The sequence below is a fragment of the Salmo salar genome, chromosome 18, assembly GCF_965601325.2.
Source record: "Salmo salar chromosome 18, fSalSal1, whole genome shotgun sequence".
Lineage (NCBI taxonomy): Eukaryota > Metazoa > Chordata > Actinopteri > Salmoniformes > Salmonidae > Salmo > Salmo salar.
In genome coordinates this window covers 19,563,335-19,578,676 of record NC_138308.1, presented here as the reverse complement: position 1 = coordinate 19,578,676, position 15,342 = coordinate 19,563,335, and the positions used below count along the sequence as shown (strand labels likewise).

Genomic DNA, 15,342 nt, shown 5'->3' with positions numbered 1-15,342 from the left:
CACTACTATTGAATTTCAAAATCTTTCAACTCCCTTTACAGACTTAAAAATATAACAACTTGCAGCTAATCGCTCAATTTGGCCAAATAGCAATTCAACCACAGCTAGGTTACTTATCACACTGATGTTAAGTTCATAATATTGAGTCAATTCAACCACAGCTAGGTTACTTATCACACTGATGTTAAGTTCATAATATTGAGTCAATTCAACCACCGCTAGGTTACTTATCACACAGATGTTAAGTTCATAATATTGAGTCAATTCAACCACTGCTAGGTTACTTATCACACTTATGTTAAAACCTCTCTGGGGTATGTGGGACGCTAGCGTCCCACCCGCGGGACACACTATTCAACAGCCAGTGAAATAGCAGGGCGGCAAATTCAAAACAACAAAAATCTCATAATTCAAATTTCTCAAACATACAACTATTATATCCCATTTTAAAGATACACTTCTCGTTAATCCAACCACATTGTCTGATTTCAAAAAGGCTTTACGGTGAAAGCATAACATTACATTATGTTAGGACAGCGCCGAGACAAGAAAAACCACACAGCCATTTTCCAAGCAAGATATACAGCTAAAATGAATCACTAACCTTTGATGAGCTTCATCAGATGGCACTCATAGGACTTCATGTTACACAATACATGTATGTTTCACTCGATAAAGTTCATATTTATATCCAAAAAACACATTTTACATTGGTGTGTAATGAAATGTGAAATGTTTTGCCTCCCAAAACTTCTGGTGAATGAGCACATCAATTTACAGAAATACTCATCATAAACGTTGATAAAATATTCAACAGTTATTCAAAGAATTATAGATGCCCTTCTCCTTAATACAACCGCTGTGTCAGATTTCAAAAAAGCTTTACGGCGAAAGCAAATTTTGCAATAATCTGAGTACAGCGCTCAGATATCAAAACAAGCCATACAGATACCCGCCATTTTGGAGTCAACAGAAATGACAAAAATGACATTATAAATATTCACTTACCTTTGATGATCTTCATCAGAATGCACTCCAAGGAATACCAGTTCCACAATAAATGTTTGTTTTGTTCGATAAAGTCCATCATTTATGTCTAAATACCTCCTTTTTGTTTGCGCGTTTAGTCCACTACTCCAAATGCAGGAAGTCCGCGCAAAATGTCACGACGAAAAGTCAAAAAAGTTATATTTACGTTCGTAGAAACATGTCAAACAATATATAGCATCAATCTTTAGGATGTTTTTATCATAAATCTTCAGTAATATTACAACCGGACAATTCCAATGTCTTCAAAAAAGAAAAGGAACACAGCTAACTCTCATGTGAGCGTGCACCTCTGAGCTCATGTCATTTTCTCACTCATCTACTTCCAGGAGCTCTTATTCTCTCCCCATTCACAGTAGAAGCATGAAACAACGTTCTAAAGACTGTTGACATCTAGTGGAAGCCTTAGGAAGTGCAAAATGAACCTTAAGTCACTGTATACTGTATAGGCAATCACTTGAAAAACTACAAACCTCAGATTTCCACACTTCCTGGTTGGATTTTTCTCAGGTTTTTGCCTGCCATATGAGTTCTGTTATACTCACAGACATCATTCAAACCGTTTTAGAAACTTCAGAGTGTTTTCCATCCAAATCTACTACTAATATGCATATCCTACCTTCTGAGCCTGAGTAGTAGGCAGTTTAATTTGGATGGAAAACACGCCTTTCATCCGGACGTCAAAATACTGCCCCCTACCCTAGAGAAGTTAAGTTCATAATATTGAGTCAATATTTTATTTTCAACTGCATGCTTGTTGAATAGAGTCAGATATGCAATGAAAGAAAGTCCTTCCTGAGCTTACTCATGATGGAGAGCTTACCGCTCTCCATCATGTGCAAACACACATGATGGAGAGCGGACTAGGCATTGTCCGATGTGTTTTACCACCATAGATAAGGGATCAGCCGTTAAGCATGCTCTTTACAAGGCTAGAGGACACTTATTGTTGGCTTTAAAATGGACCAAACCCATAAAACACATCTCTTCTTTCACTGCCTAAGTACCTGTGACAGATAGAGCAGTCCGTTTGGACCCCTGACAATCCTATGTTACAGATAGATGCGAGCAAAACGTTTTGCATTTTGTCACAAAATAATTTTCAGAATCAGAGCATTGTGTTTTCTATCCTGTATACCTTTTCCTTTTGCTAAACTGTCCAACATAGATGGAAAATGGACTAATGTGCACTATATAGCCATTTAATGGAGCCACATAGAACATCTATACCTGGTGACGTAAAAAGGAACGTAAAAGAACCATCCATCTTCCTTCATCTCTCTCCCTCTCTCCTTCCATCGCCTATCTCCATCCATCTTCCTCCCTCCCTCACCCCCTCCCTCCCTCCATCTTCCTTCCTCCTTCCTCCCTCCATACCCCTCCATCCGTCCCCTCCATTATATGACTAACACTGGTGTTTCCCCTCGAGACAGCCCTCGACCCAGTGTCTCATGTCGCCCACTCACATCATCAGAAGGAGCCCGCGCACAATCACCCTCCCCGCGCTCTACTACCCACCTGCTCTCTGCCTGCTCCCTGTTTCTGCCTGCCTACTAGAAGCACCACCAAGCAAGGCTTCAAACGCCACCTCATTTCAAAGGGCTGAGCTGTCCTCCATCTTTCTCTCCCTCCCTCTCTCTCTAAATCATCTCTATTTCAGAGCACCAAGATACAGCACATTTAGATGGATTAATTCCCTTCCAACATGGTACTGTCTTAACAACGGAGTGGATTTTTAGATGTAATGACAAAATTTAGATTTCCACCTAAATAGATATACCCAAAAGTAACTGCTATTCATGTGTAATTACATGATTCTGACATGCCAAAACATGGTATATCTGGAAAGAACTCATCTGGGAGATTATGAGGAAATTATCAGACGATAGATAGGCATTACATAGTTCAGAATACACAAGATCAAGCACACACAAAATAACAGTTTTTTAATTTTGAAAGTAATCTTTCATTGACAAGCTATAAGTGAATTATTGATCTCCAGAACTGGAAACACATCAGATGGCTTCCACAACATGTGAATAACATCAGAAAAAAATAGGATTGATAGACCTAACAACTAGAAATGGGAAGATGTTTTAGTAAGTGGTGTCAGGTGTGGTTACGGGACTATTCCAGGTGTCCCTAAACCTCTCCAAAGTGGCATATATGTAAATTAGATAATTCCAGTGCTATTACATATTTGTAATCCCTAAATGCTATTTGTTCAGTATAAGAACACCATATCAACCTCACTCAAATTGTGGTGGTGTTATGGGGTATCCAGGGTACATTCAAGTGTCCTTTCAACCTCTCCAAAGTGTCCGAATGTGGTAATTGCACTGTTGTGCACACTGGATGTGCCAAAAAGTTATTGTTAACTATAAAAATTGAATTTCTGCAACACCAACGTCTCTCAAACATTGTAGGGGTGTCGGAGGACATACAGGGGATATCCAAGTGTTTTCATAATATTTTTCATGTGCAAAGATATAGTCACTCGGTGGACATTCGATGTTGCCATTAAGTCATACATAATCAGATAACATTGACAATAGGCTAGATTTGTTCCTACTAACCTAAGGATTAATTTCATACCCCCCATACAGCTATAGCTCAAACACAGACCAAATCGAACATTACCTTGTAAGATGTTTGACTCTCTGGGCTGGTGATGAATAACGGTAGGTCACAGGCAGACAAAAAAGACATCCACATGATCTGTGGAGTCCCGGCATTCGGTGTGAATCAACGTATTCCGTGTTTATTTAGTTTAATGTTTTAATAGTGTTTAAATAATGCTTTATTCATCTCATATGTATATAGAGTACCAGTCCAAATTTTGGACACACCAAGTCATTCCAAGGTTTTTCTTTATTTTTACTATTTTCTATGTTGTAGAATAATAGTAAAGACATCAAAACTATGAAATAACACATATGGAATCATGTAGTAACCAAATAAGTGTTAAACAAATTAATATTTGAGATTCTTCAAAGTAGCCACCCTTTGCATTGATGACAGCTTTGCACATTCTTGGCCTTTTCTCAACCAGCTCCATGAGGTAGTCACCTGGAATGCATTTCAATTAACAGCCTTGTTAAAAGTACATTTGTGGAATTTATTTTCTTCTTAATGCGTTTGAGCCAATCAGTTGTGTTGTGACAAGGTAGGGGTGGTATACAGAAGATAGCCCTATTTTGAAAAAGACCAAGTCCATATTATGGCAAGAACAGCTCAAATAATCAAAGAGAAATGACAGTCCATCATTACATTAAAACATGAAGGTCAGTCAATACAGAACATTTCAAGAACTTTGAAAGTTTCTTCAAGTGCAGTCGCAAAAACCATTAAGATCTACGATGAAAATGGCTCTCATGAGGACCACAACAGGAAAGGAAGTCCCAGAGTTATCTCTGCTGCAGAGGATAAGTTCATTAGTTACCGGCCTCAGAAATGCCATGCCAAATAAATGCTTCAAAGAGTTCAGGTAACAGAAACATCTCAACATCAACAGTTCAGAGGAGACTGTGTGAATTATTGCTAATAAACCACAACTAAAGGACACCAATAAGAAGAAGAGACTTGATTGGGCCAAGAAACACAAGCAATGGACATTAGACCGGTGGAAATCTGTCCTTTGTTCTTTGTTCTCTTCTTTGTTCTTGGTCTGATGAGTCCAAATTTGAGATTTTTGGTTCCAACCGCCGTGTCTTTGTGAGACGCAGAGTAGGTGAACGGATGATCTCTGCATGTCTGGTTCCCACCGTGAAGCTTGGAGGATGAGGTGTGATGGTGTGGGGGTGCTTTGCTGGTGATAGTGTCAGTGATTTATTTAGAATTCAAGGCACACTTAAACAGCATGGCTACCACAGAATTCTGCAGCGATACGCCATCCCATCTGGTTTGCGCTTAGTGGGACTATCATTTGTTTTTCAACAGGACAATGACCCAACACACTTCCAGGCTGTGTAAGGGCTATTTGACCAAGAAGGAGAGGGTTGGAGTGCTGCATCAGATGACCTGGCCTCCACAATCACCCGACCTCAACTCAAGTGAGGGGGTTTGGGATCAGTTTGACTGCAGAGTGAAGGAAAAGCAGCCAACAAGTGCTCAGCATATGTAGGAACTCCTTCAAGACTGTTGGAAAAGAATTCCAGGTGAAGCTGGTTGAGAGAATGCCAAGAGTGTGCAAAGCTGTCATCAAGGCAAAGGGTGGATACTTTTAAGAATCTCAGGTATAAAATATATTTGGATTTGTTTAACATTTTTTTGGTTACTACATGATTCCATATGTGTTATTTCATAGTTTTGATGTCTTCATTATTATTCTACAATGTAGAAAATAGTAAAAATAAAGAAAATCCCTTGAATGAGTATGTGTCCAAACTTTTGAATGGTACTGTATGTATATACTGTATTCTATCCTACTGTACTTTAGTCAATGCCATTCCGACATTGCTCGATCTAATGTTTCTATCTTTCTTAATTCCATTCTTTTACTTTTAGATTTGTGCGTATTATTGTGAATCATTTTTAGATACTACTTTACTGTTAGATACTACTGCACTGTTGGAGCTAGGAAACCAAGCATTTCGCTACACATCTGCTAAATATATGTATGTGACCAATACAATTTGATTTGATTTGATGTATGCTTTACAATCCTAACCGGAATGTAGGTAGCAGCCATTTTGAAATGAGGTCATCGGCTCAGCCTGCTCTTATACATTCGTATACCCATATATAGTAAGTTATACCAAAGATTTTAAGGCACAAATCAATAGCCAAGACACTTTGCTTTCCGCAGACACCCTGCTTTTGCAGATCGTTCTCATACCAGACTGAAATGAATAAAAAAAATCAAATAGGGTACTTTACATTTAAGAGGATAAAGTACAAAGATAGAGCACTTTTTATATTCATGGTCAGAAATGTAGCCCTATGGATTATAACTGAAATGTCATGTTCCTCAGGTGGAACAAATGAGAGGTTTATACCAAGACATGAATGAACAGGGAAGAGGGATAATGTCAAAATGAAGACACAAGCAGACATGCGTCACAGACCTGTCTGTAGTTAGCTTGAGGAAGGAGTAGGCCTTAACCACAGATCTAGGTTAACATTGTCCTACCCCCAATCCTAATCATTTCTATTAGAGGGATGGGAAAATATCTGATCCTGTATCAGTGGTTAGGGAAAACTCAGAGATAACAGAGCTGTGTGTATAAACCAACCTCCACTTTTTACCTGAGGACATAAACAGAATCTAATCAATACTCTACTTCAGTCAATAGGGCCATTAGACAATCTGTTGGTTTTCTAAGGAACCTGTAAGATCATGATTACTCCTAATGTCTTCGTAAATGTATTTTCAGAGGCTCATAAATTCAACAAAATTGCACCTTCTTAGGTATCCATTTTTTATAATTCAGAATAACAACTAGAACCTAAAATAATTGTATGTGGTCTTCCCTAGCACAAGAGTGGCAAAAGGGAAAGTTATAGAAAATTGCTTTCAAAGTAATCGAAGGGGATTCTTTCTGGGTCATCCTCCACAATACAACCCATTGTCCTAGGAGAAACACTCAAAGCACAACAGGAGAACAAGGTAGTAATACTTTAAAAGAGACAGAGGCAGCAACAATGTGCAGATAAACTCTCCCACCATTTCAGAACCACAGAAAGCTGAAATCCATAACTACAGGACTACATATGAGCATGTCAAGCAGAGAGCATCCTAGATGTAGAGCTTACGGGTTTTACACTATATTTCCGCCCTGCGGGAATCAAATTAACATAATAAAAAAATCCCATATACATCTGTCAGTTTAACCTCTACAGGATCGGTGTGTCCTCACGGGACAGTTGAGCTAACGTAGGCTAATGTGATTAGCATGAGGTTGTAAGTAAGATGAACATTTCCCAGGACATAGACATATCTGATATGGGCAGAAAGCTTAAATTCTTAATTTAACTGCACTGTCCAATTTACAGTAGCTATTACAGTGAAAGAAAACCATAGTATTGTTTGAGGAGAGTGCACAATTATGAACTTGAAAATGTATTAATAAACCAATTAGGTACATTTGAGCAATCTTGATACAACATTTTGAACAGATATGCAATGGTTCATTGGATGAGTCTAAAACTTTGCATATATACTGCTGCCATCTAATGGACAAAATAATACATTAGGGCCTTTCTCTTGCATTTAAAATATGATAGTACAACAACAACAAAAACACAGGTTTTTTTCTTTGTATTATCTTTTACCAGATTCATTGTATTATATTCTCCTACATTAACCTGTCTGGGAACGTGGCCCACCATAGTCAACAGCCAGTGGAATCGCATCGCGCGAAATACAAATACCTCTATATGCTATAACTTAAATTTCTCAAACATATGACTATTTTACACCATTTTATAGATACACCTCTCCTGAATCGAACCACGTTGTCCGATTTCAAAAAGGCTTTACAGCAAAAGCAAAACATTAGATTATGTTAGGAGAGTACCCTGCCAAAAAAAATCACACTGCCATTTTCAAAGCAACTAGCATGCATCACAAATACCCAAAACACAGCTAAATGCAGCACTAACCTTTGACAATCTTCATCAGATGACACTCCTAGGATATCATGTTACACAATACATGCATTTTTTGTTCGATAAAGTTCATATTTATATATAAAAACAGCATTTTACATCGACGCGTGACGTTCAGAAAATATTTTCCCTCAAATGCTTCCGGTGAATCAGCGCTACAATTTACAAAATTACTATTCGAAAACATTGTTAAAATGTAATATTGTCATTCAAAGAATTATAGATTAACATCTCATGAATGCAACCACATTGCCAGATTTAAAAATAACTTTACTGGGAAATCACACTTTGCAATAAACGACGTGGTATGCTCAGAAAAATAGGCTAGGCGATACATGTTAGCGCCATCTTGGAACCATCTAAAATCAAATATACTATTGTAAATATTCCCTTACCTTTGATTATCTTCATCAGAAGGCACTTCCAGGCATCCCAGGTCCACAACAAATGTAGTTTTGTTCGAAAAAGTTAATAATTTATGTCCCAATAGTTCCTTCTTGTTAGCGCGTTCCGAAGGCTACTCATAATGTACTGAAGCGCTCGGGACTTTTCGTCACGAATGTGCAAAAAATATATATTTATGTTTGTTCAAACATGTCAAACATTGTATAACATAAATCTTTAGGGCCTTTTTCAACCAGAGCTTCAATAATATTCAAGGCGGACGATTGCATTGTCTTACTAAATGTTTCAGAACAAAAGGGTTCCCATGGGCACCCGCGTCATAGTAGTAATGGCCCTCCCCCTGTGACCAACTTCCCAAGCCTCTCTTTGGGTCAGTTTCTACCATAGAAGACTCAAACCACTTTGTAAAGACTGTTGACATCTAGTGGAAGCCTTAGGAAGTGCTAAATGATTAATAAGTCCCTGTGTGTTTCAATGGCAAAGGCTTGAAAGTGATTCCACACATCAGATTTCCACTTCCTGTTAGGATTTGTCTCAGGGTTTTGACTGCCATATGAGTTCTGTTATACTCACAGACACCATTCAAACAGTTTTAGAAACTTTAGAGTGTTTTCCATCCAAATCTACTAATTATATGCATATTCTAGTTACTGGGCAGGAGTAGTAACCAGATTAAATCGGGTACGCTTTTTATCCAGCCGTGCAAATACTGCCCCCTATCCCCAACAGGTTTTAATGTCACATTTCCACAAACTTCAAAGTGTTTCCTTTCAAACGGTATCAAGAATATGCATATCCTTGTTTCAGGTCCTGAGCTACAGACAGTTAGATTTGGGTATGTCATTTTAGGTGAAAAAAAAAGAAGAATAAAAAGGGGCGGATCCTTAAGAGGTTGCACTTCCGCATCTGGTGTGAAAGATGACAGAGCTAGAGCGGTGATTGTCAGACCATAAGATATCCCAAAAATCGGTCTTCTCACAAAATCGTCTGTAGCGTCCTAACAGTTTGGCCTAACTATTATGGAAAGATGAAACTCTCTATGACCCCCACAAGTGTCTGAAGCTGCTTGGTTTGTTTCTCAAGCGTTCCCGGAAGTCTTGCGATGTTGTGCCTCTGGGTTTAGAAACTCTGTGGTTAGATTTGGGTCATCTTCGACAAAATTGCTTTCACCCATAAACATAGAAATTTCATGCGATATAAAGATGGAAAATTGTCATGCTATCTTCCTGATAAAAGCATTCCATTCATGAAGAAGTATTGATATTCTGCTCTTCTTTTACATTTCTAAATGAAATCTGCAGTAGTTTTGAGGTCATTACCATATGCTTGGTATAACCTACTTTTGGTGCCTATTTTCTGTAGGCATTATATATCCAAGTCAGTAACCAGGGGCTGTCTATGCCTTTTTCACCTTTATATCTATGTGAATAAATGCGGCTAGATTGAAACATGAGATGAAACATGAAACATGAGATTAAAAAGAAGTGCATTATGTTTAAGTGTTATATTTAATTTAAGAACTGAATTAATACTTTCCTCGTGGCACGGGCTGGATGGTATAAATACTGTGTAGCTTTCTGAAGTGATTATGTATGCTACTATAAGAAATCACATGGACTTCAGCACTAAACACACAAATGGCATGACTAACATCGGTTTTAATCATAGCTTGTTACAGCCCAAGCCTCTCCTAATCATCATATTCATACTGCACAAGAATGAGTGATTTAAAAAATAACACTGTATGCAAAGACAAGATAATACCTTTGATAGATAAACTTGTTAGGGGCTGGGTATGTCCCTTGAGGAGCTAGCCTCAAATTGTAATAATTTTTTCGGAGTGGCGGGGGAACTGGGCCCGTTTCCATGGGAACCTGGGTGTCTGTGTGTGTGCGTGTGTGCGTGTGTGTGTGTGTGTGTGTGTGTGTGTGTGTGTGTGTGTGTGTGTGTGTGTGTGTGTGTGTGTGTGTGTGTGTGTGTGTGTGTGTGAGCGTGTGTGTGTGTTTTACTTACCCTGCGGTCTTTCTCCAGACGCTGTCTGTGGCGAAGGCTGCGTTTGCTCCTCCTCTGAGGGGTGTCCTGGGGGTAGAAGTGAAAAAGGCCCTCTCCAAAGGGAAGCTGGGAAAGAGAGAGAATAATGGCGTGGGAGAAGGAAAGAAAGGGAAGGTTTGAGTGAGAAAGTGTTGGAGAGAGAAGGAAGGTAGAGAGTGGGAGAAGAAAGAGATGAAGTGATGGAAAGAAAAATGGGGGAATGAGAGAGAGTGGTTGATGGAGGCACAGAGAATGATGGAGGAAGGAGACAGGTGAGAGAGGAAAGATTGTATATATATATATATATATATAGAAAGTAATGGAGTGAATGACAGAATGGAAAGAGGGGAGAGAGAGAGATAGAAAGAGAGAGAGAGAGAGAGAGAGAGAGAGAGAGAGAGAATCACTCCATTCTGTGGAATCACAGGGTCTATTTTAAGAAAGTGTGCACTGCTGGAATGAACTACAATAAATCACAGAGGGAAGAAATGAGATGCATGGTACGAGCAGTGCCTAAGGCTCCCTAGTCAGATTAAAGACCTCCATACGCTGTAATAAAGGCTGGGGTGCCAGGTCACAGTTTTCAATGAAACCCAGTCTAATGTGTCTGTCTGATCTATGTGAATCTGTATGTTTATGCAGCTATGGTAATGTATGGTTACCAGGGTCCACTGCACGCAGCCATCGTACAATACAGTAAGACTGGCAGTAAATAGCCGATGTGAGAGGATGTTCAAGAGTAAATCCTGGCTTCCCTTTTCACAGGATGTTATGTACAGTAAATGCCGGTGATTCAAAGTAAACATTAGGGAATTGGCTTAATGTGTGTGTGTCACTGCACAGATATTGTTTATTGGTGTGTGTGCTATGGAGACAAACATAGCTGGAGATTACATAATCTAGAGAAGGTGTATGTGTGAAGCAGTGAAAGAGTGGATGGAGGGGGATAGCCTACTGTATGGAAGTGTCTACAAGGAGAAAGACTAGCAAGCAGACACTTTCAGAAACCAGTTAGAGATTCTGCCATTAAACCTCCGTCAAAACAACACACATTCAGTATCTAATCATGCCTGTCAAACTACACATAAAATCTTCAGTAGCCAAGAGGGACATGCCATTATTTTGAATGCCGAAGTGAAAATCTTAATTCACAAAACCACAATAACCTCGATTTTTATGCTTCGCCTCAGTGCCTTGCTCCCCAGCCAATTGCACCCACGCTCTTATTCTGACATCTGACAAGGCCGTTCAGTCAGGGGGATCATTTTTCCTGTTGAGACATCAATGGCTGCTTAAGGTGTTTGATGTGTGATGACAAGGTCTGCATTCACTGGGCTGTTTAAGAGCATTGGGCCAGTAACCGAATTGCTCCTGTAAGTCGCTCTGGATAAGAGTGTCTGCTAAATTACTAAAATTATAATTATAAACTGCCATGTCTGAAGACAAAGTATTCTGCTGGTTTCTGATCAAATTGTTTTCTACATTTAGAATTCAGTGAATTGATTTATGATCAAGTGTATGAAGAGTATTCAGACTTTATAAACTGACTCTTATTTAAATAATCTTGCTGACCCGGAAAATGCTCAGTCTAAGTGTATGGAACAAACACACAAATGCAGTGTAGGCCTACTTGACACCTTGGCATGTATTCCAAAACAAAGCACCAGTGCACAAGCAATTGAACATGCGTGTGCAATATAAGCTCAATGAATGGGCTCAAGGATAAGAACTTACTCAGGCTTTCACATAGCAAGTGAAAGGATCTTCTGTGGTCACACGTTATTTGGATAGTCCGGACTTTCCATAAGTAGATGCTCTACAGATGGTCATACTGTCAACAAACTATATTTTGATAAGCAACTGCTTGCTAAGGTTACGGTTAGGGTTAGGTTTAGAATAAGGTTAAAGGCTAAGGTTAGGGTAAGGGTTAAGTTTAGGGTTAGGATGAGGGTTAAGGTTAGGGTTAGTAGAAAGTTAGTTGAAATGTTACAGATAGTCTGTAAAGCATCTACAGATAGACTATCCCAAAAAAGTGTTACATATTCTGTTAGCAGGTTTGCATGTGTGAGAACATAGTGACCTGATCAGAATCCTTATATTTATTCCTTAGATTATATCCGTATGTTTTTTCAACCCTGAAGAAGGCACTCTGTGCTGATACGTTGGTTAGATGTACCCATTAAATTGTTGGGAGCATATTCAGAGTGTGACATTTTTTTTTTTTTTTAATAGTTTACCCTCCGTTAGTCAGTACCTCTACAACATTTTTTGGGTGTGTGTCAGCTCAGGTAGCCTAGAGTGTTGGGCCCATAACCAAAAGGTTGCTGGTTAGAATCCCGGAGCCAAAAAGGTGGATAAATCTGACTTTCTGCCCTTGAACAAGGCAGTTAACTTCCAACAACTGCTCCCTGGGTGCCGATGACGTCGATTAAGGCAGCCCCCCGCACCTCTCTGATGGGGTGGTCTAAATGCGGAAGACACATTTCAGTTAAATGAATTCAGTTGTGCAACTGACCTGTTTCACCCTCTACCACCACTGTGATTATTATTATTTGACCCAGTTGGCCATCTATGAACGTTTGAACATCTTGGCCATGTACTGTTATAATCTCCACCCGGCACAGCCAGAAGAGGCCACCCCTCAGAGCCTGGTTCCTCTCTAGGTTTCTTCCTAGGTTCTGGCCTTTCTAGGGAGTTTTTCCTAGCCACTGTGCTTCTACATCTGCATTGCTTGCTGTTTGGGGTTTTAGGCTGGGTTTCTGTATAGCACTTTGTGACATCAGCTGATGTAAAAGGGCATTATAAATACATTTGATTGATTGATTGATTGATTGATTGATTGATTGATTGATTGATTGATTGATTATAGTGTTTGACAGAGACCTATATTTATGAACTGACAACAGCTATATTTTTAGGCTGAGGCTATAGGTCATCAACTAACTAAATTAGTTTTCAATGATGTCTTGAGTGGGCAGAGTCCTCAAGGATGATCCCAGTGTAACTGATGTTAGGCTGCTATTAGCCTGCCCTAATTCACATAATCTATTCAGGCCACATTTATCATTTCCAAAATTACTGGGGACCAAGAAATGTACTGGCAATGTGGTGGCAGTTTAGGAACAAATGTAACTGTTTGACAGTTTCAGTGATAGCATTCGAAGAAAATGTTAGAATATAGCAGAAATTTAGGATGACGACATATTGATGTATCGAATATGAAGATTAGGCGACATAAACAGAGATATTATGTAACAAAATAAATGATCGAGATCAACTTAATTGACGGTCGTGTGAAAAACAAAACAAATAGGCCTAGGCATATTTCAAATAATATGCTATATATTAAAAACATGTAACTGAAGTCAAAACAAGTATTTATGTTTGAAAAATAATAGCCCAATAATATTTATAATATTCTAGGCCATTTAGAAGAAAAAAAATAACAATGGGAATATTATTTTTTTCAAGGGTAGTTTAGCGACAAAAACTGGGCATGTTCATCAATGAAAATCGAATAAGGCTACATGATGCTAATTTCCTGCACATAATAGCCTAACGTTACGACTTACCTTCCTGGAGCTTTGAAACCCGTGCTCCGTTGCAAGTTGGTGCGCTTCATCGTGTGCGCCTTCATGCAATTGAACCAAGAGATGATTTGTAAAGATCCCTTCCTCCGTGGCTTGTGTTGCATGAACCAGCGAGTTTAGTAATATCAATCCAACTGCTGTCCCATATCTGAGAGATCCGAGCATCATGGCTTGTATCAGGGTGCCTGTCGGAGTGAATTCTTCGGGCGGGATGCTCCTCTGAAGAGATGTCTGAATCAGACCTTTTGGGGATACATCTCCTCGGCTGCTGAGGGCTAGTGGAAGTTGGACCGTCCTTCGGGTTTTAGCGTCTCTTTGCTGTGTGGGCGATGCTACGAGACCAGTCGACGGGTGGTTGTGTTTCAGACCAAACCTGCATCCTCAGCTCTCTCCTTCTTCATCTATCATTTATCAGCTCCTCCGTTCAGGTCCTCTCCGCGTGACGTTCCACCAATCGGCGCCGGCGGGTGTGTCTCCCTCCTCTCTTCCTCTCTCAGCTCTAGCGAGTCTTAGTGGAGAGGAGTAGGACACTTTCAGGACACTGGAGAATTCCTTCTCTGGTCAGATTTGGTGGTGAATACCTAAGTAGGAAAAGCCTGGTAGGAAATCCCTGAATAGAAACACCTACAGCAACTAGTTTTACATGGTCCTCCTTAAATAACTTTGTGTATGATTCCTTGCTTTATTAGACCCCTGGTGTGCAGAAAATTACACCAGTGTCCAAGTACAGTGCCAGGCATAAATATTGGCTGCATTTGAGTCATTTAGCAGATGCTCTTATCCAGAGCGACTTACAGCTGCAATTACAGTTAAAGTGCTTTGCTCAAGGGCACATCGACAGGTTTTTCTCTTAGTTGGCACTGGGATTTGAATCAGTGACATTTCGGTTACTATCCCAACACTCTTAACTGCTAGGCTACTATCCCAACACTCTTAACTGCTAGGCCAGCCCATATAGACTTTGTAGCCTTGGTTATAAAAAAGGTAGTGCCTCAATTATTTGTCTTATGCACAAGGATGTAGACTGTAGCCTATACTTGAATGGACAACATATTTTACTGCAATATGGTGAAGGGCTGTGGTCTCTATGTGAGCAGCTGGTTCTTAGAAACAGGGGAACATGACAGCTTCTCCTGCAGCTGAGCACCAGACAGGGAGGAATGAAAATGTTGGAACAGAGAAGAGAAGACTGTAATGAGAAGCAAAAGGAAACAAAGAAAAAAAATATGATCAAATTTGTTTTTTTAAAAATACATAGCCCATCTGGTATCAACGTTCTTTGTAGATATCTGTGGAAGGTCGTGTGGAGGAGATTTGTGAATGTGTGTTTGGGATTGGGCTCCCAGATACAGACTGATATTTCCCTTTCTCTCTGCTTGCTGTGTGATGGGTCCCAGGCTATATCTTCTGCTGTGTGATGGGTCCCATGCTATATCTTCTGCTGTGTGATGGATCCCATGCTATATCTTCTGCTGTGTGATGGGTCCCAGGCTATATCTTCTGCTGTGTGATGGGTCCCAGGCTATATCTTCTGCTGTGTGATGGGTCCCAGGCTATATCTTCTGCTGTGTGATGGGTCCCAGGCTATATCTTCTGCTGTGTGATGGGTCCCAGGCTATATATTCTGCTGTGTGATGGGTCCCAGGCTATATCTTCTGCT

The 15,342-nt window shown here is 39.7% G+C and overlaps 1 protein-coding gene across 1 annotated transcript in view; it reads right to left on the bottom strand.

Annotated features, from left to right (window-relative positions):
- Positions 1–14,073, bottom strand: part of pcsk2 (proprotein convertase subtilisin/kexin type 2) — an 84,197-nt gene extending 70,124 nt beyond the window's left edge. Inside the window, exons 1-2 of the mRNA XM_014154627.3 lie at positions 13,665–14,073; positions 10,075–10,179 (exon numbers count right to left, since the gene is read on the bottom strand). Coding sequence (XP_014010102.1) covers positions 10,075–10,179; positions 13,665–13,850 — 291 coding nt within the window. The 5' untranslated portion in view covers positions 13,851–14,073. The remainder of the gene's footprint in view (positions 1–10,074; positions 10,180–13,664) is intronic.
- Between the last annotated feature and the right edge of the window lie 1,269 nt (positions 14,074–15,342).